The sequence below is a fragment of the Ylistrum balloti genome, unplaced genomic scaffold (assembly GCF_031769215.1).
Source record: "Ylistrum balloti isolate Yb309-2 unplaced genomic scaffold, AGI_CSIRO_Ybal_v1 Utg371604, whole genome shotgun sequence".
Classification (NCBI taxonomy): Eukaryota; Metazoa; Mollusca; class Bivalvia; order Pectinida; family Pectinidae; genus Ylistrum; species Ylistrum balloti.
The window spans coordinates 274,277-301,471 of NW_026782823.1; the positions used below are offsets into that span (position 1 = coordinate 274,277).

General features: G+C 36.1%; 1 protein-coding gene across 1 annotated transcript in view; it reads left to right on the forward strand.

Annotated features, from left to right (window-relative positions):
* LOC132563143 (serine beta-lactamase-like protein LACTB, mitochondrial) overlaps window positions 1-26,911 on the forward strand; it is a 30,982-nt gene extending 4,071 nt beyond the window's left edge. The window contains exons 4-7 of the mRNA XM_060227904.1: window positions 17,360-17,455; window positions 20,050-20,203; window positions 25,509-25,674; window positions 26,110-26,911. Coding sequence (XP_060083887.1) covers window positions 17,360-17,455; window positions 20,050-20,203; window positions 25,509-25,674; window positions 26,110-26,716 — 1,023 coding nt within the window. The 3' untranslated portion in view covers window positions 26,717-26,911. The remainder of the gene's footprint in view (window positions 1-17,359; window positions 17,456-20,049; window positions 20,204-25,508; window positions 25,675-26,109) is intronic.
* The last annotated feature ends 284 nt before the right edge of the window (window positions 26,912-27,195 follow it).

The window sequence follows — 27,195 nt, forward strand, 5'->3', positions numbered from 1 at the left end:
TAACAAACAAAGGTTCGTTGGATGTGTATTACTGGGATAGATATATGATCAATTAAGTATTAGCAACAGTACAGACTAGCAAACTTTGTATTTGTTTTAGGTTCTATGTATGTGTCTTGATAAAGAGGCAGATTGTCTCGAAAATTTGACAATTCACTTGTCCATACTGTTGCTATTACTTCATATGTATACATATTATAAATGTCACGTAATGTAGGTATTGCACGCTGTACCAGAACAAGGATTCATAATGCCAGTAACATTCCAAATCAACTGACCTTTCAGGATCATGATAAATTCCTGTTGTGTTGGGATCAAATGGATGTGCAAATAAAACATAATTGTGGATGGTATATCATGGTTATATTTTTACAAAATATTTTCATTAACTGACCAGATGTCATGCTAAATCTAGAATTATTTATAATTTTTTTTCATAAACCTTAAGAGGTAAACTTTTTGTGAGTGACATCCTTGTACATTTACATTCTTCTTTACGTGTATTGGTGACAGTCTTGTATTACACTTTTTAGTGGTAAGGTCATTGTGGTGGTAAATTACGACTGCACAAAGCTTTGTTTTCATTATGTAGTGTAGAGATTGATATTTTCAGTGTGTTCTATTTTAAATTGTTTTCCAAGGATTAAACAAAGTCACGAAAAACAGAAATAAGATTATCAATAGGTAAAGATACGAATGACAGGGTCAGGTTGGGCTGTTTGGCTTTAATCAAGACGTAGACTTAGTCGTGTGGTCATCAGAACAAACTTGAAATATAAATATTCAGGTAAAATGTACAAAATTTGGTGCGTAACTTAGCAACAGTGACAATGAAACTGTAGTAAGTCATGCAATAACAAGTACACAATCAAATAATGTCAACAGCAAGGGTTGGTTGTGTGTATAGGAGGTTATAACCACCTACACAGTCTAAAGCCCTAACAACATTAATAAGATAACTTCATTTCAATGGCCTCAGTGAAAAACACATTCTCTTTACTTCAAATATTTTTTTGTTTAAACCTCCAAAATGAGAATATTTGAAAATAAGAATCTTTTAGGTGAAGATTTAGTGTGTATAGTATTAGATGTTAAATGTTCATTTTCATGTACATGTATTAAGTAATCAATATTTTTCACACTTTTGACCTATGTTCACACTTCTTTGGAAATTTAGTGAATTTTTTTTCACCTAACATTGACACAGAACACATACTAATGACAAAGAACACATACTAATGACAAAGAACACATACTAAAGACACAGAACACATAACAATGACACAGAACACATACTAATGACACAAAACACATAACAATGACACAGAACACATACTAATGACACAGAACACGTACTAATGACACAGAACATGTAACAATGACACAGAACACATACTAATGACACAGAAGACAAACTAATGACTCAGAACACATACTAATGACACAGAACACATAACACTGACTCAGAACTCAAAACAATGACACAGAACACAATAACACAGAACACATAACAATGACAAAAAACACATAACAATGACACAGAACACATAACAATGACACAGAACATGTAACAATGACACAGAACACATACTAATGACAAAGAACACATACTAATGACACAGAACACATAACAATGACACAGAACACATACCAATGACACAGAACACAATGACATAGAACACATAACAATGACACAGAACACATAGCATTGACACAGAACACATACTAATGACACAGAACACGTACTAATGACACAGAACACATAACAATGACACAGAACAGGTAACAATGACACAGAGCAAATACTAATGACAAAGAACACATACTAAAGACACAGAAAACATAACAATGACACAGAACACATACTAATGACACAAAACACATAACAATGACACAGAACACATACTAATGACACAGAACACGTACTAATGACACAGAACATGTAACAATGACACAGAACACATACTAATGACACAGAAGACATACTAATGACACAGAACACATACTAATGACACAGAACACATAACACTGACTCAGAACTCAAAACAATGACACAGAACACAATAACACAGAACACATAACAATGACATAGAACACATAACAATGCCACAGAACACATAACAATGACACAGAACACGTAACAATGACACAGAACAGGTAACAATGACACAGAACAAATACTTATGACAAAGAACACATAACAATGACACAGAACACATACTAATGAAACAGAACACGTACTAATGACACAGAACATGTAACAATGACACAGAACACATACTAATGACACAGAAGACATACTAATGACACAGAACACATTCTAATGACACAGAACACATAACACTGACTCAGAACTCAAAACAATGACACAGAACACAATAACACAGAACACATAACAATGACACAGAACACATAACAATGCCACAGAACACATCAAAAAGGCCCAAAACACGTAACAATGACACAGAACAAATACTAATGACAAAGAACACATAACAATGACACAGAACACATAACAATGACACAGAACACATACTAATGACACAGAAGACATACTAATGACACAGAACACATACTAATGACACAGAACACATAACACTGACTCAGAACTCAAAACAATGACACAGAACACAATAACACAGAACACATAACAATGACATAGAACACATAACAATGCCACAGAACACATAACAATGACACAGAACACGTAACAATGACACAGAACAGGTAACAATGACAGAACAAATACTTATGACAAAGAACACATAACAATGACACAGAACACATAACAATGACACAGAACACATACTAATGAGACAGAACACATACTAATGACACAGAACGCATAACAATGACACAGAACACAAAACATTGACACAGAACAAAATGACACAGAACACATACTAATGACACAACACATACTAATGACACAGAACAGGTAACAATGACACAGAACAAATACTAATGACAAAGAACACATAACAATGACACAGAACACATAACAATGACACAGAACACATATTAATGACACGGAACAGGTAACAATGACACAGAAGAAATACTAATGACAAAGAACACATAACAATGACACAGAACAAATAACAATGACACAGAACAGGTAACAATGACACAAAACAAATACTAATGACAAAGAACACATAACAATGACACAGAACACATAACAATGACACAAAACACATACTAATGACACAGAACACATACTTATGACACAGAACACATACTAATGACACAGAACACATAACAATGACACAGAACACATACTAATGACACAAAACACATAACAATGACACAGAACACATACTAATGAAACAGAACACGTACTAATGACACAGAACATGTAACAATGACACAGAACACATACTAATGACACAGAAGACATACTAATGACACAGAACACATTCTAATGACACAGAACACATAACACTGACTCAGAACTCAAAACAATGACACAGAACACAATAACACAGAACACATAACAATGACACAGAACACATAACAATGCCACAGAACACATCAAAAAGGCCCAAAACACGTAACAATGACACAGAACACATACTAATGACAAAGAACACATGCTAATGACACAGAACACATACTAATGACACAGAACACATAACACTGACTCAGAACTCAAAACAATGCCACAGAACACATAACAATGACACAGAACACGTAACAATGACACAGAACACATACTAATGACAAAGAACACATGCTAATGACACAGAACACATACTAATGACACAGAACACATAACACTGACTCAGAACTCAAAACAATGAAACAGAACACAATAACACAGAACACATAACAATGACAAAAACACATAACAATGACACAGAACACATAACAATGACACAGAACATGTAACAATGACACAGAACACATACTAATGACAAAGAACACATACTAATGACACAGACAGAACACATAACAATGACACAGAACACATAGCAATGACACAGAACACAATGACACAGAACACATAACAATGACACAGAACACATAGCATTGACACAGAACACATACTAATGACACAAAACACATACTAATGACACAGAACACATAACAATGACACAGAACACATAACAATGACACAGAACAGGTAACAATGACACAGAACAAATACTAATGACAAAGAACACATAACAATGACACAGAACACATTACAATGACAAAGAACACATGCTAATGACACAGAACACATACTAATGACACAGAACACATAACACTGACTCAGAACTCAAAACAATGACACAGAACACAATAACACAGAACACATAACAATGACAAAAAACACATAACAATGACACAGAACACATAACAATGACACAGAACATGTAACAATGACACAGAACACATACTAATGACAAAGAACACATACTAATGACACAGAACACATAACAATGACACAGAACACATAGCAATGACACAGAACACAATGACATAGAACACATAACAATGACACAGAACACATAGCATGACACGGAACACATACTAATGACACAGAACACGTACATGACACAGAACACATAACAATGACACAGAACATGTAACAATGACACAGAACAAATACTAATGACAAAGAACACATACTAAAGACACAGAAAACATAACAATGACACAGAACACATACTAATGACACAAAACACATAACAATGACACAGAACACATACTAATGACACAGAACACGTACTAATGACACAGAACATGTAACAATGACACAGAACACATACTAATGACACAGAAGACATACTAATGACACAGAACACATTATAATGACACAGAACACATAACAATGACACAGAACAATGACACAGAACAGGTAACAATGACAGAACAAATACTTATGACAAAGAACACATAACAATGACACAGAACACATAACAATGACACAGAACACATAACAATGACACAGAACACATAACAATGACACAGAACACATAACAATGACACAGAACACAAAACATTGACACAGAACAAAATGACACAGAACACATACTAATGACACAACACATACTAACAATGACACAGAACACACAATGACACAGAACACATAACAATGACACAGAACACATAAAAATGACAAAGAAGACATACTAATGACACAGAACACATAATAATGACACAGAACACATAACACTGACTCAGAACTCAAAACAATGACACAGAACACAATAACACAGAACACATAACAATGACATAGAACACATAACAATGACACAGAACACATAACAATGACACAGAACACGTAACAATGACACAGAACAGGTAACAATGACAGAACAAATACTTATGACAAAGAACACATAACAATGACACAGAACACATAACAATGACACAGAACACACATGAGACAGAACACATACAATGACACAGAACGCATAACATGACACAGAACACAAAACGTGACACAGAACAAAATGACACAGAACACATACTAATGACACAACACACAGACACAGAACACATAACAATGACACACAACAGTTAACAATGACAAAAAACACATACTAATGACAAAGAACACATAACAATGACACAGAACACATAACAATGACACAGAACACATGACACGGAACAGGTAACAATCAAATACTAATGACAAAGAACACATAACAGAACAGAACACATAACAATGACACACACAGAACACATAACTAATGACAAAGAACACACAGAAACAATGACACAGAACACATAACAATGACACAGAACACATGACACAGAACACAATGACACAGAAAACATAACAATGACACAGAACACACATACATGACACACAATGACACAGAACACATAACAATGACACAGAACACATACTAATGACACAGAACACATAACACAGAACTCAAAACAATGACACAGAACACATACACATAACAATGACACAGAACACATAACAATGCCACAGAACACATCAAAAAGGCCCAAAACACTAACAATGACACAGAAACAATGACACAGAACACATACTAATGACACAGAACACATACTAATGACACAGAACACACAAAACACACAATGACACAGAACAACAAAATACTAATGACACAGAACACATACTAATGACACAGAACACATAACAATGACACAGAACACATATTAATGACACGGAACAGGTAACAATGACACAGACACAGAACACATACTAATGACAAAGAACACATCACAATGACACAGAACACATAACAATGACACAGAACAGGTAACAATGACACACAAACATGAACACAAATACTAATGACAAAGAACACATAACAATGACTAATGAGACAGAACACATACTAATGACACACATAACTGACACAATGACACAGACACAGACAACACAATGAAGAACACATATGACACAGAACACATATTAATGAACAAATACTAATGACAAAGAACACATAACAATGACACAGAACACATAACAATGACACAATGACAATGACACAAACACATAACAATGACACAGAACACATACAATAATGACACAGAACACATACTAATGAACACATAACAATGACACAGAACACATACTAATACTAACAATGACACAGAACATGACACAGAACACAATAACACAGAACACATAACAATGACACACAACACATAACACTGAGACATAACACATACTACTGACAACGAATACCTACTAATGACACAGAACACATACTAATGACACAGAACACATAACACTGACTCAGAACTCAAAACAATGACAAAGAACACATAACAATGACACAGAACACATAACAATGACACAGAAAAGAACACATAACAAAAAGAACACCAATGACACAGAACACACAGAACACATACTAATGACACAGAACATAACAATGACACAAACATGTAACAATGACACAGAACACATACTAATGACAAAGAACACATGCTAATGACACAGAACACATACTAATGACACAGAACACATAACACAATGACACAGAAACATCAAAACAATGCCACAGAACACATAACAATGACACAGAACACGTAACAATGACACAGAACACATACTAATGACAAAGAACACATGCTAATGACACAGAACACATACTAATGACACAGAACACATAACACTGACTCAGAACTCAAAACAATGACACAGAACACAATAACACAGAACAAAACAATGACACAGAACACATAACAATGCCACAAAACACACAGAACACATAACAATGACAAAAACACATAACAATGACACAGAACACATAACAATGACACAGAACATGTAACAATGACACAGAACACATACTAATGAACACAATAAACAGAACACATACTAATGACACAGACAGAACACATAACAATGACACAGAACACATAGCAATGACACAGAACACAATGACATAGAACATATAACAATGACACAGAACACATAGCATTGACACAGAACACATACTAATGACACAAAACACATACTAATGACACAGAACACATAACAATGACACAGAACACATAACAATGACACAGAACAGGTAACAATGACACAGAACAAATACTTATGACAAAGAACACATAACAATGACACAGAACACATTACAATGACAAAGAACACATGCTAATGACACAGAACACATACTAATGACACAGAACACATAACACTGACTCAGAACTCAAAACAATGACACAGAACACATAACACATAACACAGAAACAATGACAAAAAACACATAACAATGACACAGAACACATAACAATGACACAGAACATGTAACAATGACACAGAACACATACTAATGACAAAGAACACATACTAATGACACAGAACACATAACAATGACACAGAACACATAGCAATGACACAGAACACAATGACATAGAACACATAACAATGACACAGAACACATAGCATTGACACGGAACACATACTAATGACACAGAACAAATACTAATGACAAAGAACACATAACAATGACACAGAACACATAACAATGACACAGAACACATACTAATGACACAGAACACATACTAATGACACAGAACACATACTAATGATACAGAACACATAACACTGACTCAGAACTCAAAACAATGACACAGAACACAATAACACAGAACACATAACAATGACATAGAACACATAACAATGACACAGAACACATACTAATGACACAAAACACAGAACAATGACACAGAACACATACTAATGAAACAGAACACGTACTAATGACACAGAACATGTAACAATGACACAGAACACATACTAATGACACAGAAGACATACTAATGACACAGAACACATTCTAATGACACAGAACACATAACACTGACTCAGAACTCAAAACAATGACACAGAACACAATAACACAGAACACATAACAATGACACAGAACACATAACAATGCCACAGAACACATCAAAAAGGCCCAAAACATGTAACAATGACACAGAACACATACTAATGACAAAGAACACATGCTAATGACACAGAACACATAACACTGACTCAGAACTCAAAACAATGCCACAGAACACATAACAATGACACAGAACACGTAACAATGACACAGAACACATACTAATGACAAAGAACACATGCTAATGACACAGAACACATACTAATGACACAGAACACATAACACTGACTCAGAACTCAAAACAATGAAACAGAACACAATAACACAGAACACATAACAATGACAAAAACACATAACAATGACACAGAACACATAACAATGACACAGAACATGTAACAATGACACAGAACACATACTAATGACAAAGAACACATACTAATGACACAGACAGAACACATAACAATGACACAGAACACATAGCAATGACACAGAACACAATGACATAGAACACATAACAATGACACAGAACACATAGCATTGACACAGAACACATACTAATGACACAAAACACATACTAATGACACAGAACACATAACAATGACACAGAACACATAACAATGACACAGAACAGGTAACAATGACACAGAACAAATACTAATGACAAAGAACACATAACAATGACACAGAACACATTACAATGACAAAGAACACATGCTAATGACACAGAACACATACTAATGACACAGAACACATAACACTGACTCAGAACTCAAAACAATGACACAGAACACAATAACACAGAACACATAACAATGACAAAAAACACATAACAATGACACAGAACACATAACAATGACACAGAACATGTAACAATGACACAGAACACATACTAATGACAAAGAACACATACTAATGACACAGAACACATAACAATGACACAGAACACATAGCAATGACACAGAACACAATGACATAGAACACATAACAATGACACAGAACACATAGCATTGACACGGAACACATACTAATGACACAGAACACGTACTAATGACACAGAACACATAACAATGACACAGAACAGGTAACAATGACACAGAGCAAATACTAATGACAAAGAACACATACTAAAGACACAGAAAACATAACAATGACACAGAACACATACTAATGACACAAAACAATGACACAGAACACATACTAATGACACAGAACACGTACTAATGACACAGAACATGTAACAATGACACAGAACACATACTAATGACACAGAAGACATACTAATGACACAGAACACATAACAATGACATAGAACACATAACAATGCCACAGAACACATAACAATGACACAGAACACGTAACAATGACACAGAACAGGTAACAATGACACAGAACAAATACTTATGACAAAGAACACATAACAATGACACAGAACACATAACAATGACACAGAACACATACTAATGAGACAGAACACATACTAATGACACAGAACACATAACAATGACACAGAACACAAAACATTGACACAGAACAAAATGACACAGAACACATACTAATGACACAACACATACTAATGACGCAGAACAGGTAACAATGACACAGAACAAATACTAATGACAAAGAACACATAACAATGACACAGAACACATAACAATGACACAGAACACATACTAATGACACAGAACACATACTAATGACACAGAACACATAACACTGACTCAGAACTCAAAACAATGACACAGAACACAATAACACAGAACACATAACAATGACATAGAACACATAACAATGCCACAGAACACATAACAATGACACAGAACACGTAACAATGACACAGAACAGGTAACAATGACAGAACAAATACGTATGACAAAGAACACATAACAATGACACAGAACACATAACAATGACACAGAACACATACTAATGAGACAGAACACATACTAATGACACAGAACGCATAACAATGACACAGAACACAAAACATTGACACAGAACAAAATGACACAGAACACATACTAATGACACAACACATACTAATGACACAGAACACATAACAATGACACAGAACAAATACTAATGACAAAGAACACATAACAATGACACAGAACACATAACAATGACACAGAACACATATTAATGACACGGAACAGGTAACAATGACACAGAAGAAATACTAATGACAAAGAACACATAACATTGACACAGAACACATAACAATGACACAGAACAGATAACAATGACATAAAACAAATACTAATGACAAAGAACACATAACAATGACACAGAACACATAACAATGACACAACACATACTAATGACACAGAACACATACTTATGACACAGAACACATACTAATGACACAGAACACATAACAATGACACAGAACACATACTAATGACACAAAACACATAACAATGACACAGAACACATACTAATGAAACAGAACACGTACTAATGACACAGAACATGTAACAATGACACAGAACACATACTAATGACACAGAAGACATACTAATGACACAGATCACATTCTAATGACACAGAACACATAACACTGACTCAGAACTCAAAACAATGACACAGAACACAATAACACAGAACACATAACAATGACACAGAACACATAACAATGCCACAGAACACATCAAAAAGGCCCAAAACACGTAACAATGACACAGAACACATACTAATGACAAAGAACACATGCTAATGACACAGAACACATACTAATGACACAGAACACATAACACTGACTCAGAACTCAAAACAATGACACAGAACACAATAACACAGAACACATACCAATGACAAAAAACACATAACAATGACACAGAACACATAACAATGACACAGAACATGTAACAATGACACAGAACACATACTAATGACAAAGAACACATACTAATGACACAGAACACATAACAATGACACAGAATACATAGCAATAACACAGAACACAATGACATAGAACACATAACAATGACACAGAACACATAGCATTGACACAGAACACATACTAATGATACAGAACACGTACTAATGACACAGAACACATAACAATGACACAGAACACATAACAATGACACAGAACAGGTAACAATGACACAGAACAAATACTAATGACAAAGAACACATAACAATGACACAGAACACATAACAATGACACAGAACAGGTAACAATGACACAAAACAAATACTAATGACAAAGAACACATAACAATGACACAGAACACATAACAATGACACAGAACACATACTAATGAGACAGAACACATACTAATGACACAGAATACATAACAATGACACAGAACACAAAACATTGACACAGAACAAAATGACACAGAACACATACTAATGACACAACACATACTAATGACACAGAACAGGTAACAATGACACAGAACAAATACTAATGACAAAGAACACATAACAATGACACAGAACACATACCAATGACACAGAACACATATTAATGACACGGAACAGGTAACAATGACACAGAACAAATACTAATGACAAAGAACACATAACAATGACACAGAACACATAACAATGACACAGAACAGGTAACAATGACACAGAACAAATACTAATGACAAAGAACACATAACAATGACACAGAACACATAACAATTACACAGAACACATACTAATGACACAGAACACATACTAATGACACAGAACACATAACAATGAGACAGAACACAAAACATTGACACAGATCAAAATGACACAGAACACATACTAATGACACAACACATACTAATGACACAGAACACATAACAATGACACAGAACACATACTAATGACACAGAACACGTAACAATGACACAGAACACATAACACTGACTCAGAACTCAAAACAATGACACAGAACACAATAACACAGAACACATAACAATGACATAGAACACATAACAATGACACAGAACACGTAACAATGACACAGAACAGGTAACAATGACAGAACAAATACTTATGACAAAGAACACATAACAATGACACAGAACACATAACAATGACACAGAACACATACTAATGAGACAGAACACATACTAATGACACAGAACGCATAACAATGACACAGAACACAAAACATTGACACAGAACAAAATGACACAGAACACATACTAATGACACAACACATACTAATGACACAGAACAGGTAACAATGACACAGAACAAATAATAATGACAAAGAACACATAACAATGACACAGAACACATAACAATGACACAGAACACATATTAATGACACGGAACAGGTAACAATGACACAGAAGAAATACTAATGACAAAGAACACATAAAAATGACACAGAACACATAACAATGACACAGAACAGGTAACAATGACACAAAACAAATACTAATGACAAAGAACACATAACAATGACACAGAACACATAACAATGACACAGAACACATACTAATGACACAGAACACATACTTATGACACAGAACACATACTAATGACACAGAACACATAACAGTGACACAGAACACATACTAATGACACAAAACACATAACAATGACACAGAACACATACTAATGAAACAGAACACGTACTAATGACACAGAACATGTAACAATGACACAGAACACATACTAATGACACAGAAGACATACTAATGACACAGAACACATTCTAATGACACAGAACACATAACACTGACTCAGAACTCAAAACAATGACACAGAACACAATAACACAGAACACATAACAATGACACAGAACACATAACAATGCCACAGAACACATCAAAAAGGCCCAAAACACGTAACAATGACACAGAACACATACTAATGACAAAGAACACATGCTAATGACACAGAACACATACTAATGACACAGAACACATAACACTGACTCAGAACTCAAAACAATGACACAGAACACAATAACACAGAACACATAACAATGACAAAAAACACATAACAATGACACAGAACACATAACAATGACACAGAACATGTAACAATGACACAGAACACATACTAATGACAAAGAACACATAATAATGACACAGAACACATAACAATGACACAGAATACATAGCAATGACACAGAACACAATGACATAGAACACATAACAATGACACAGAACACATACCAATGACACAGAACACATATTAATGACACGGAACAGGTAACAATGACACAGAACAAATACTAATGACAAAGAACACATAACAATGACACAGAACACATAACAATGACACAGAACAGGTAACAATGACACAGAACAAATACTAATGACAAAGAACACATAACAATGACACAGAACACATAACAATTACACAGAACACATACTAATGACACAGAACACATACTAATGACACAGAACACATAACAATGAGACAGAACACAAAACATTGACACAGATCAAAATGACACAGACACAACACATACTAATGACACAACACATACTAATGACACAGAACACATACTAATGACACAGAACACATACTAATGACACACAGAACACATAACAATGACACAGAACACATACATAACAATGACACAGACACACAGAACACATACTAATGACACAGAACACGTAACAATGACACAGAACACATACTAATGACAAAGAACACATAACACTGACACAGAACTCAAAACAATGACACAGAACACATACTAATGACACAACACATACTAATGACACAGAACACATACTAATGACACAGAACACATACTAATGACACAGAACACATAACACTGACACAGAACTCAAAACAATGACACAGAACACAATAACACAGAACACATAACAATGACACAGAACACATAACAATGACACAGAACACATACTAATGACAAAGAACACACACTTAAGACACAGAACCCATAACAATGACACAGATCACATACTAATGACACAGAACACATAACAATGACACAGAACACAGCAATGACACAGAACACATACTAATGACACAGAACACGTACTAATGACACAGAACACGTAACAATGACACAGAACACATACTAATGACAAAGAACACATAACACTGACACAGAACTCAAAACAATGACACAGAACACATACTAATGACACAACACATACTAATGACACAGAACACATACTAATGACACAGAACACATACTAATGACACAGAACACATAACACTGACACAGAACTCAAAACAATGACACAGAACACAATAACAAAGAACACATAACAATGACACAGAACACGTAACAATGACACAGAACACATACTAATGACAAAGAACACATAACAATGACACAGAACACATACTAATGACACAACACATACTAATGACACAGAACACATATTAATGACACAGAACACATACTAATGACATAGAACACATAACAATGACACATAACACATAACAATGACACAGAACACAGCAATGGCACAGAACACATACTAATGACACAGAACACGTACTAATGACACAGAACACGTAACAATGACACAACACATACTAATGACACAGAACACATACTAATGACACAAAACACATACTAATGACACAGAACACATAACAATGACACAGAATACATAGCAATGACACAGAACACAATGACATAGAACACATAACAATGACACAGAACACATACCAATGACACAGAACACATATTGATGACACGGAACAGGTAACAATGACACAGAACAAATACTAATGACAAAGAACACATAACAATGACACAGAACACATAACAATGACACAGAACAGGTAACAATGACACAGAACAAATACTAATGACAAAGAACACATAACAATGACACAGAACACATAACAATTACACAGAACACATACTAATGACACAGAACACATACTAATGACACAGAACACATAACAATGAGACAGAACACAAAACATTGACACAGATCAAAATGACACAGAACACATACTAATGACACAACACATACTAATGACACAGAACACATACTAATGACACAGAACACATACTAATGACACAGAACACGTAACAATGACACAGAACACATACTAATGACAAAGAACACACACTTAAGACACAGAACCCATAACAATGACACAGATCACATACTAATGACACAGAACACATAACAATGACACAGAACACAGCAATGACACAGAACACATACTAATGACACAGAACACGTACTAATGACACAGAACACGTAACAATGACACAGAACACATACTAATGACAAAGAACACATAACACTGACACAGAACTCAAAACAATGACACAGAACACATACTAATGACACAACACATACTAATGACACAGAACACATACTAATGACACAGAACACATACTAATGACACAGAACACATAACACTGACACAGAACTCAAAACAATGACACAGAACACAATAACACAGAACACATAACAATGACACAGAACACATAACAATGACACAGAACACATACTAATGACAAAGAACACACACTTAAGACACAGAACCCATAACAATGACACAGATCACATACTAATGACACAGAACACATAACAATGACACAGAACACAGCAATGACACAGAACACATACTAATGACACAGAACACGTACTAATGACACAGAACACGTAACAATGACACAGAACACATACTAATGACAAAGAACACATAACACTGACACAGAACTCAAAACAATGACACAGAACACATACTAATGACACAACACATACTAATGACACAGAACACATACTAATGACACAGAACACATACTAATGACACAGAACACATAACACTGACACAGAACTCAAAACAATGACACAGAACACAATAACACAGAACACATAACAATGACACAGAACACATAACAATGACACAGAACACGTAACAATGACACAGAACACATACTAATGACAAAGAACACATAACAATGACACAGAACACATACTAATGACACAACACATACTAATGACACAGAACACATATTAATGACACAGAACACATACTAATGACATAGAACACATAACAATGACACATAACACATAACAATGACACAGAACACAGCAATGGCACAGAACACATACTAATGACACAGAACACGTACTAATGACACAGAACACGTAACAATGACACAACACATACTAATGACACAGAACACATACTAATGACACAAAACACATACTAATGACACAGAACAGATAACACTGACACAGAACTCAAAGCAATGACACAGAACACAATAACACAGAACACATAACAATGACACAGAACACATAAGAATGACACAGAACACATACTAATGACACAACACATACTAATGACACAGAACACATATTAATGACACAGAACACATACTAATGACACAGAACACATGACAATGACGCAGAACACATAACATTGACACAGAACAAAATGACACAGAAGACATACTTATGACACAGAACACATACTAATGACACAGAACACATACTAATGACACAGAACACATAACATTGACACAGAACACATTGACACAGAACACATACTACTGACACAGAACACATACTAATGACACAGAACACGTACTAATGACACAGAACAGGTAACAATGACACAGAACACATAACACTGACACAGAACTCAAAACAATGACACAGAACACATACTAATGACACAGAACACATAACAATGACACAGAACACATAACATTGACACAGAACACAATGCCACAGAACACATAACAATGACACAGAACACATACTAATGACACAGAACACGTACTAATGACACAGAACACGTAACAATGACACAGAACACATAATACTGACACAGAACTCAAAACAATGACACAGAACACATACTAATGACACAGAACACATAACAATGACACAGAATATTTTTTTAGGTAAACTATTATTTTAGATGCCAAGCCTTGCTATTTTTTCCCACAATCATTGCTGTTTCTTTAACTCTATATAATTTACCTATCTATACATATGTGTGTCAGTTTTTTGGTGTTTATATCTATATATTAGATACATTTGTAGAACTTACAGTTTCTAGCTGGGATGCCTCGATGCTAAATATAACAGTGAAGTATTTAATGACAATAAATATTTTATTTCTGGTGACAGGTTACAATAACGTCCAGACAACTAGTGTCCCATTTCGCAGGAATCCGTCACTACCACACAAAAGCCAGTAAACCTAACACTGAGGAGGAGACAGAGGTAAATAGGAACAATAGTTACTGAAAGGATAAAGAAACGCAGGGTAATATTTATTCCGATATTTTAAAAACGCGTTCTCCAAATAAAGTGAAACTTTGTGGATTGAGTAATAAGGTCATATTACACCTTGTCATGTATCGAAAATTTAGTCATGGTACAGTGCACAGCTCTGGTAAATGGAGGAAGGAAAAAACAAGAATCTCGTGCACAGTGTTGTTCTGGTCTCACACAGCGTTAGTCAAGTCACTCTTCGTTAGTCTTTATACAGACCAACTGCTTCCCTGAAATTAATTGAGAATTTGATTCGTTTTAAGAATGGCACGACTCACAGAAGTTCAGAGGGGACAGGTCATTCAGATGATGATGCAAGGACAGCTGCAAAATCAGGTTGTTAGGCACTTTGGTATTAATGTTTCCACCATAGAACGTCTTGTAAAACGTCTTTGGGAAACTAGGCGATTGGCCGATCGACCTAGGTCAGGATGTCCGCGCGTAACGTCACGTCGTCAGGATCGATATATCGTTGTCTCTCATGTGTGTAATCGGTGCCTTACTGCCGTTGAGAGTGCACTTAATGTTCGTGGAAATCATGGGCATCCTATAAGTTCAAAAACTGTAAGGAATCGATTACGAAAAGTTGATGTAAGGGCACGTCGCCCCTACGTAGGTCCACACCTTACCCCTGCTTGACGTCAGCGTCGCATGCACATGCTCCACGACGCTTTCCACTGAGGCAGTGGAGACAAGTTTTCTTCACGGACGAGTCTCAATTCTGTCTTTATCGATCTGACGGCCGTCAATGTGTCTACCGACGTCGTGGCGAACATTTTACGGAAGCTTGTGTTGTAGAGAGGGATAGGTTTTGGGGTGGTTCAGTAATGGTGTGGGAAGGAATCTCACATGGGTTAAAATCACAATTGGTTGTTATTGATAGCAATTTAACAGCAGCTAAGTATAGAGATAAGATCCTCCGACCCCATGTTATTCCTTTCTTATAGCAGGATAATGCTAGGCCCCACGTAGCAAGGATTTACCAAGTCTTTCTGGCCAACAACAACATTCAACCACTAGATTAGCCGCCATATAGCCCTGATTTGTCCCCGATGGAGCATCTTTGGGACCAGTTGGATAGACAGGTTCGAAAGCACCAGCCGCCCCCTGCTACTCGAGAGCAGTTGACCAGAGCTCTGATTGAAGAGTGGGACAACATCCCCATAAGACGGATTAACGCTCTCATGAACAATATGACCAGAAGAATAAGGGCCGTGACCACAGCAAACGGCGGACACACAAGATATTGATGACTCAGTTCAATTTCAATTTCAAAATCCTATGGGTCCATTCAATTTAATCGTTAGTACCTCTAAACCAATTTTCAGATGCAAAATACAGACTTTGGTCAATTTTAAGCTTTAATTTATCTGTAAGTATACAAAATTGCGTTTTAAATGAAGCCCGATATCATACTTTATTTCTGGTTTAAAGTTCACCCAGCGTTTCTTTATCCTTTTAGTATAGATACTTAGTGTACATTATAGTACTACTCTGTAGAATCTCAAGTAATTTTGTAAAATGAAATGATATTGACCCATATTCAAGGTTGCAGGGTTAAAAGTCATTTTTTTGTTAAACTCCTGAGCCCGTATTCATGAAACCGTTCTCATGCTCAAACATGAATTTTGTGTTCGAGCCTTATGTCTTGTTTAAGTTAAGAATTAATAAATAAGGCTGATTTTTGCCGAAGATTTAAAAACAATTTTGAAAGGACTTCAAGTCAAAACTATATTCAAGGTTGAAATTTGACATTTGTATTATGTTATATGATTTCAGTGAATTATGAAAAAGTTTTCTTGAGCACAAAATTCCTGCTTGAGCATGAGAATGGTTTCATGAATACGGACCCTGAAGAACCGAAAGACCTGTGAATTATAGTGTTTGGCAGATACAGTTATAGGTGACTTGGATAAAGCTAGACAAAATTTTTGAAAAGAAGTTTCCTCGACTGATATTCAAAGTCAGTTAGATAAGATACTTCTCAATAACCATGAGGCAGAAAGTCATGATATTTGGCTAGTAGGTTCCTGGTATAAAGCCTTACAAAGTTAGGGAAGTAAATATCTGTGACCTCTTGTACAGGTTTTGATATCATTCCGTCCATCTGTGCATCCGTCTGTCTGAAACACCTTTGTCTCCGCTTCAAACCATTATAACTGGAGTGTAATAAATCATTGAAACTTTCTACGATTATTAACCACTACCGGAACACCTGTCATCAGAGACTTGCGTGTCCTTCAAAACTAATTGTTTTCAAACTCAAGGATTTTCATGTGAAAGCTAGATTTGCCTGTGAGTGCACCTGTCAGATATGTTTATATCTGCTTCATAACTTTGTACCCATTTGTAGAGGGTTGACACTTTGTATGGTTGCTAACCACTTTGAATTGTGTGCTTGATTTATGTTATGATTCAAAGGTCAAGATCTGAAACTGAGGACTTCATATTGTACCCTATGTAATGAACTACAGGGTGTTGTGTCCACTACATAACTTTGCAATCTGTCAATGAAAGGGCCTTAGAGACAGTTTTCATTTCAGACTAAAAAGACGATTAAATCTGACAAGAAAACTAATATGAAAGAGGCAGCGGTTCAGACACCAGAGAAATCGGAGTACTTCATAGCTGATCATTTCAAAAGTGTGATGGAGAGTCTTAATTTGTTCAAGGATGACCCTCTGGTACATGAACCAGGTATGTATGTGTTATAGTGATAGGTGATGATATGTAGTGATGTCTTTGATGGTAAATAGTGTATTGTGTATCAATAGCAAAAATTACTGACATACAAACCTACAGTTATATATATATATATATATATATATATATATATATTAAAGTCAAGTAAAACTGCTACATCATATTTTTTCATGGAGTTTAAATTTTCATGGAGTTTTGAAAACACATTTTTTTGGATGAATCTTTATCACAGATTCCTCCTAAATACTATAATCCATGTTAACTTTTATCTGTTTATCATTCTGTGAACATTGATTAAGAGTTTCCATAAATTCAACAAAAAAGTACAATATTTGAGTTATATGGCCCTTCTCTACACAGGGTTAGATAGTCTATCTAGTGTAGTGTAATATGATTTGGTGAAAAGAGATCAGGTTTGAAGGATGGAGCAGAATAAAATATCATGAATGTTTTCTGATTCACCATTATCAGATGGTGAGATGATCAAATCACCTTGGGTCCATGGTGTTTGTCCTTCTGTCCAGTAGATGTTTCTTTATACAATTCTTCCTGTGGTCACCAGCTTGAAAAAAACACTTCACATCAAGTTCTACTGATGCCACTGAAAGAGTGTTGTTTGTTGTAGCCTTAACTGCTGAAACATTAACATTGAAAAAATCATTTCAATTAACACTATTGCTGTAAGGCTAAGGGTCTCTTGTAGTCAGATGGTGTTAAGGCTCATGTATCTCTAGTAGTCAGATGGTGTTAAGGATCACTTGTCTCTAGTAGTCAGATGGTTTTAAGACTCACTTGTCTCTAGTAGTCAGATGGTGTTAAGGATCACTTGTCTCTTGTGGTCAGATGGTGTTAAGGCTCACTTGTCTCTAGTAGTCAGATGGTGTTAAGGCTCACTTGTCTCTAGTAGTCAGATGGTGTTAAGGATCACTTGTCTCTTGTGGTCAGATGGTGTTAAGGCTCACTTGTCTCTAGTAGTCAGATGGTGTTAAGACTCACTTGTCTCTAGTAGTCAGATGGTGTTAAGGATCACTTGTCTCTTGTGGTCAGATGGTGTTAAGGCTCACTTGTCTCTAGTAGTCAGATGGTGTTAAGGATCACTTGTCTCTTGTAGTCAGATGGTGTTAAGGATCACTTGTCTCTTGTGGTCAGATGGTGTTAAGGCTCACTTGTCTCTTGTGGTCAGATGGTGTTAAGGATCACTTGTCTCTTGTGGTCAGATGGTGTTAAGGATCACTTGTCTCTTGTAGTCAGATGGTGTTAAGGATCACTTGTCTCTTGTGGTCAGATGGTGTTAAGGCTCATGTATCTCTTGTGGTCAGATGGTGTTAAGGATCACTTGTCTCTTGTGGTCAGATGGTGTTAAGGCTCATGTATCTCTTGTGGTCAGATGGTGTTAAGGCTCATGTATCTCTTGTGGTCAGATGGTGTTAAGGATCACTTGTCTCTAGTAGTCAGATGGTGTTAAGGATCACTTGTCTCTTGTGGTCAGATGGTGTTAAGGCTCATGTATCTCTTGTGGTCAGATGGTGTTAAGGCTCATGTATCTCTTGTAGTCAGATGGTGTTAAGGCTCATGTATCTCTAGTAGTCAGATGGTGTTAAGTCTCACTTGTCTCTAGTAGTCAGATGGTGTTAAGGCTCATGTATCTCTTGTGGTCAGATGGTGTTAAGGCTCATGTATCTCTTGTGGTCAGATGGTGTTAAGGCTCACTTGTCTCTTGTGGTCAGATGGTGTTAAGGCTCATGTATCTCTTGTGGTCAGATGGTGTTAAGGCTCACTTGTCTCTTGTAGTCAGATGGTGTTAAGGATCACTTGTCTCTTGTGGTCAGATGGTGTTAAGGATCACTTGTCTCTAGTGGTCAGATGGTGTTAAGGATCACTTGTCTCTAGTAGTCAGATGGTGTTAAGGCTCATGTATCTCTTGTAGTCAGATGGTGTTAAGGCTCATGTATCTCTTGTGGTCAGATGGTGTTAAGGCTCATGTATCTCTTGTAGTCAGATGGTGTTAAGGCTCACTTGTCTCTAGTAGTCAGATGGTGTTAAGGCTCGTGTATCTCTTGTGGTCAGATGGTGTTAAGGATCACTTGTCTCTAGTGGTCAGATGGTGTTAAGGATCACTTGTCTCTTGTGGTCAGATGGTGTTAAGGCTCATGTATCTCTTGTAGTCAGATAGTGTTAAGGCTCACTTGTCTCTTGTGGTCAGATGGTGTTAAGGCTCATGTATCTCTTGTAGTCAGATGGTGTTAAGGCTCACTTGTCTCTTGTAGTCAGATGGTGTTAAGGCTCACTTGTCTCTTGTGGTCAGATGGTGTTAAGGCTCATTTATCTCTTGTGGTCAGATGGTGTTAAGGCTCACTTGTCTCTTGTGGTCAGATGGTGTTAAGGCTCACTTGTCTCTTGTGGTCAGATGGTGTTAAGGCTCATGTATCTCTAGTAGTCAGATGGTGTTAAGGCTCATGTATCTCTTGTGGTCAGATGGTGTTAAGGCTCATGTAATCTCTTGTAGTCAGATGGTGTTAAGGCTCATGTATCTCTAGTAGTCACATGGTGTTAAGGCTCACTTGTCTCTTGTAGTCAGATGGTGGTAAGGCTCATGTATCTCTTGTGGTCAGATGGTGTTAAGGCTCATGTATCTCTTGTAGTCAGATGGTGTTAAGGTTCACTTGTCTCTTGTAGTCAGATGGTGTTAAGGCTCACTTGTCTCTTGTGGTCAGATGGTGTTAAGGCTCATGTATCTCTAGTAGTCAGATGGTGTTAAGGCTCATGTATCTCTTGTGGTCAGATGGTTTTAAGGCTCATGTATCTCTTGTAGTCAGATGGTGTTAAGGCTCATGTATCTCTAGTAGTCAGATGGTGTTAAGGCTCACTTGTCTCTAGTAGTCAGATCTGATCTTGTGGTCAGATGGTGTTAAGGATCACTTGTCTCTTGTGGTCAGATGGTGTTAAGGCTCATGTATCTCTTGTAGTCAGATAGTGTTAAGGCTCACTTGTCTCTAGTAGTCAGATGGTGTTAAGGCTCATGTATCTCTTGTGGTCAGATGGTGTTAAGGATCACTTGTCTCTAGTAGTCAAATGGTGTTAAGGATCACTTGTCTCTTGTAGTCAGAGGGTGTTAAGGATCACTTGTCTCTTGTAGTCAGATGGTGTTAAGGATCACTTGTCTCTTGTGGTCAGATCGTGTTAAGGCTCATGTATCTCTAGTAGTCAGATGGTGTTAAGGCTCATGTATCTCTTGTAGTCAGATGGTGTTAAGGCTCATGTATCTCTAGTAGTCAGATGGTGTTAAGGATCACTTGTCTCTAGTAGTCAGATGGTGTTAAGGCTCGTGTATCTCTTGTGGTCAGATGGTGTTAAGGATCACTTGTCTCTTGTAGTCAGATGGTGTTAAGGCTCATGTATCTCTTGTAGTGGGATGACTATTCAGGCCCATGGGTCTGGTATAGTTAGATGGTGTTAAGACTTATGCCTTTCTTGTAGTTGGGTTATGTTAAGACTCGTGAATCTCTTTTACAAGAATATGTGAACAACATCCATGGTTACATTCTCAGTGGAATATTTCGGAATATTATGACTTCATTGACTGCCACTGTTCTGTGTGTTATTTTTTAATTGCTGATGAATGATGTAGGATAGACATTGAAACATTTCTTGATCCTTTTTATGCTTCCTTAAATTCTTGGGGTAGAAGAATAGTTGTTGCTTTGTTCATCCATCTCTCAAACAAAAATCATGCAAGGATTGTAAAATCTTAAACATTGGTCATAATTATTGAATGTGCAGTGTACCAAATTCAGGACCTTTGACCTATAGTCCTTTGTTAAAATTTTGTGTCTAGAGCACAACTTTAAATTGCTTGCATTTAATTTAGTGATAATGAAAGTTGGTATATACATAGATCATACTAAGACAATTTGCAGTGTACCAAATTAAGTGCTTTCAACCCTTCAATTACAGAGTTATTGCCCTTTGTTAAAAATTTCATGTCTGGAGCATAACTTTGCCGACAGTTAAGGAAGGATCATGAAACTAAGTGTATACATTGATCATACTATGACAATGTACTGTGTACCAAATTCAGGGCCCTCGATCCTCAATTACAGAGTTATTGAACATAATTGATCTTGTCCAGAGTATAACTTTGCTTGCAGTTAAGGTAGGATAATGAAACTTAATGTATATATTGATCATACTAAGACAATAGGCAATACATCCTTTTTAGGACCCAATATACCTTTAATTACAGAATCATTGCTCTTTGCTCAAATTTTGTGTTTTCGGAAAGCATTCATCTGTTTCAATGATACTTATTTTTATCATATGATAGTTGTTTCTCAGAATACACTCTCGTTTTTTCATCACTACATTGTAATATGTGATGCTGTCATAATAGGTTAGTATACACATTCCTAGACAGACAAGACATGGCTTAATTCATTGATGATTCCGAGGACATATGTAACAAAATGAGTAAAAAATGGGTTTAATGGTAATTTTGGAATGGTGTGTATCGTAGAGAGCAGCATCTTAGTTTAAAGTACATCAGGTCAAAAGTCAGTTAATGCTGGACCGAGGAAAAGATCCCGTGAGTGATAGATAGTGATGCACGCCTGATAACGGGCGGGGTGTGTACCCAAGTGGTGAAGCACCGTGGCAGAATATCGCCAGTATGATTGATCAGGACAGATAGATGCTTTCTTGTATGCCTCGCGCTGGCGAACACATTTGTAAGTAAACAAGATAAGAAACAATGTATAAGGTAGATCAAAGATGGGAAGTTGATAACGGGTACTTCTAGTCACACGTGCCTTCATAATTAGATGCTCCGGGGGCTGGGTTAATGTTGTCCAATTGGGACTAGGCTTAAATTAAGTATTTGGGTATTATTTATACAAAGATAATAGCCAGCAGAAGTGTAGTTGAGTCTGGGATCGAGTAGCTAGAGAGAGTTGGGAGTCGGACGTGGAGACGGGCAGAGTCCCGTATGGGACCTGCTCCGCGATGGAGCGGGTCCTGGCCATGTTGGCCCATGAAAATTTGTATGGAACTCTTTGATATGGACGGGCAGGTTTTTCGTTTTTGTCTGCCTTACACAGGTGTTTAGTTTTGGTGCCACGACATGATGCTGTATGTTGATTAGGAACTATCTTTTGTAATGGATACTAACGCGAAGTACTAACTATGGAAAACCACTATACGATGAAATAAAAGTTTCGGTCAACCCAAGTAAACACTGTGTTTAGTCATTGTGTTACACATAGTATTTCCTCTCAACAGAAGTATCTGTTTTCTTTTTATACAGGGTCTGAGTACCTGTACACAACCTATGGTTTTACTTTATTGAGTGCTGTGCTTGAGGCAGTTACTAAGAAACCATTTGAAAAATTGATGCAAGAATATTTCATTGAGATGGGAATGGAGAATACTTTTCTGGATGAGAACACACCTCTCATTTACAATAGAGGACGGTAAGATAATCACATCCATCTAGACATCTGGTACATGCAAAATGTTTCTAATTTCAAATTGAAATATTTCAAAGTTTTAAATCCTTGATTAAACAAACGTACATTATATAGAGTTTGAGTACAAATTGTATGAGCAAAGTATTAAAATTGACTGCCATTTAATATTTATGTATGACCATTTATGGAAGTGCTGATAATTCTTCTCATGTCTGTCTGTCGTGTCCCATTTAGAATAAATGTGATATCTTCAGAACCTCTCATCTGATCTGGTTCATATCTACCCCATAGTGTCATAACATCAATTTCTATGCCTTATCAAATATTATGATGGTTGAAGGTCAAGGTTAAAGGGTTAAAGGTAACATTTGGCAACTTCTGTAGATTTATCAAGCTATGTATACATGTCTTAAAGATGACTCTATTTTAATGTTTCAGACATTACATGAAGAACAAAAATGGACGTCTTATCAATACCCCTTATGTAGATTTGTCATATAAGTGGGCAGGGGGAGGTTTCCTTTCCAGTACACGTGACCTTGTTAAATTTGGTCACGTGATGCTGTACAGTTACCTACACAAGTCAGATAACGTAACTAAGCAACAGAGAGACACAAATCTGAAAGATGATTCTAACACAAGGAAGCAGAAATCTGAAGTTATTTCAATGCCAAACCAAACGAAAACAAAGACACCAGCTCCTGGATTTCTGAAAACAGAATCAGTGCAGTTGCTATGGAAACCTGTTGCCAAGACAAAATGTGCTTGGGATAAATTTGGATATTATGGGATGGGATGGGCTGTAGTGCCGGAAGGCGAAAACTGTGGTCACTGTCACCATAGCGACCACATTGTTTCACACACAGGAGGGGCTATAGGAGGGAGCAGTGTCTTGATAATCAAACCAAAGGACTGTGGTCATGATAACACCCCCCCTGGAGAGCTTCAAGGTGTTGTTGTTGCAATGATTGCCAACATGACTTCTGTTAGTTTATACAAAACAGCTGTCAAAGTGGCCAAATTATTTGAAGAAGCAAGTTCTTAGATAAACAGTTGGTGTAAAAGTTTTCTGAAAACGCAGCATCAGTTATCCCAGTTTTATTGAATTATTTCAATATGTCCTAATACTTACAATACCGATCAATGTATGAAACCCTAAAATCTTCTCCTAACACTTATCTTAATATCAAATAACAAGTGAATGTCACACAAGAACATCTGAATTAATGGTTTAATATCTCCTTGAAAATATCTTTCCTATATATAGATATCAAAAATACTTTAATGAATATCAGTTTTTAATTAATGGATATTGATAGTTCATTATTGGATATCAATACCTCCTTTATGAATATCAATAGTTTATTAATCAAGATAAAAAATTCATAAATGGTTGTTTACTTGAGGGCAAAAAAGGTCTGGTAAGGCTTATTAAATTTATTTCACTTAGTTAAATTAATTTTTAACTGAAGTGAAATAAAACATAATGTGAAAAGAAGTTTAATTACCTTAAGGCAAAAACAA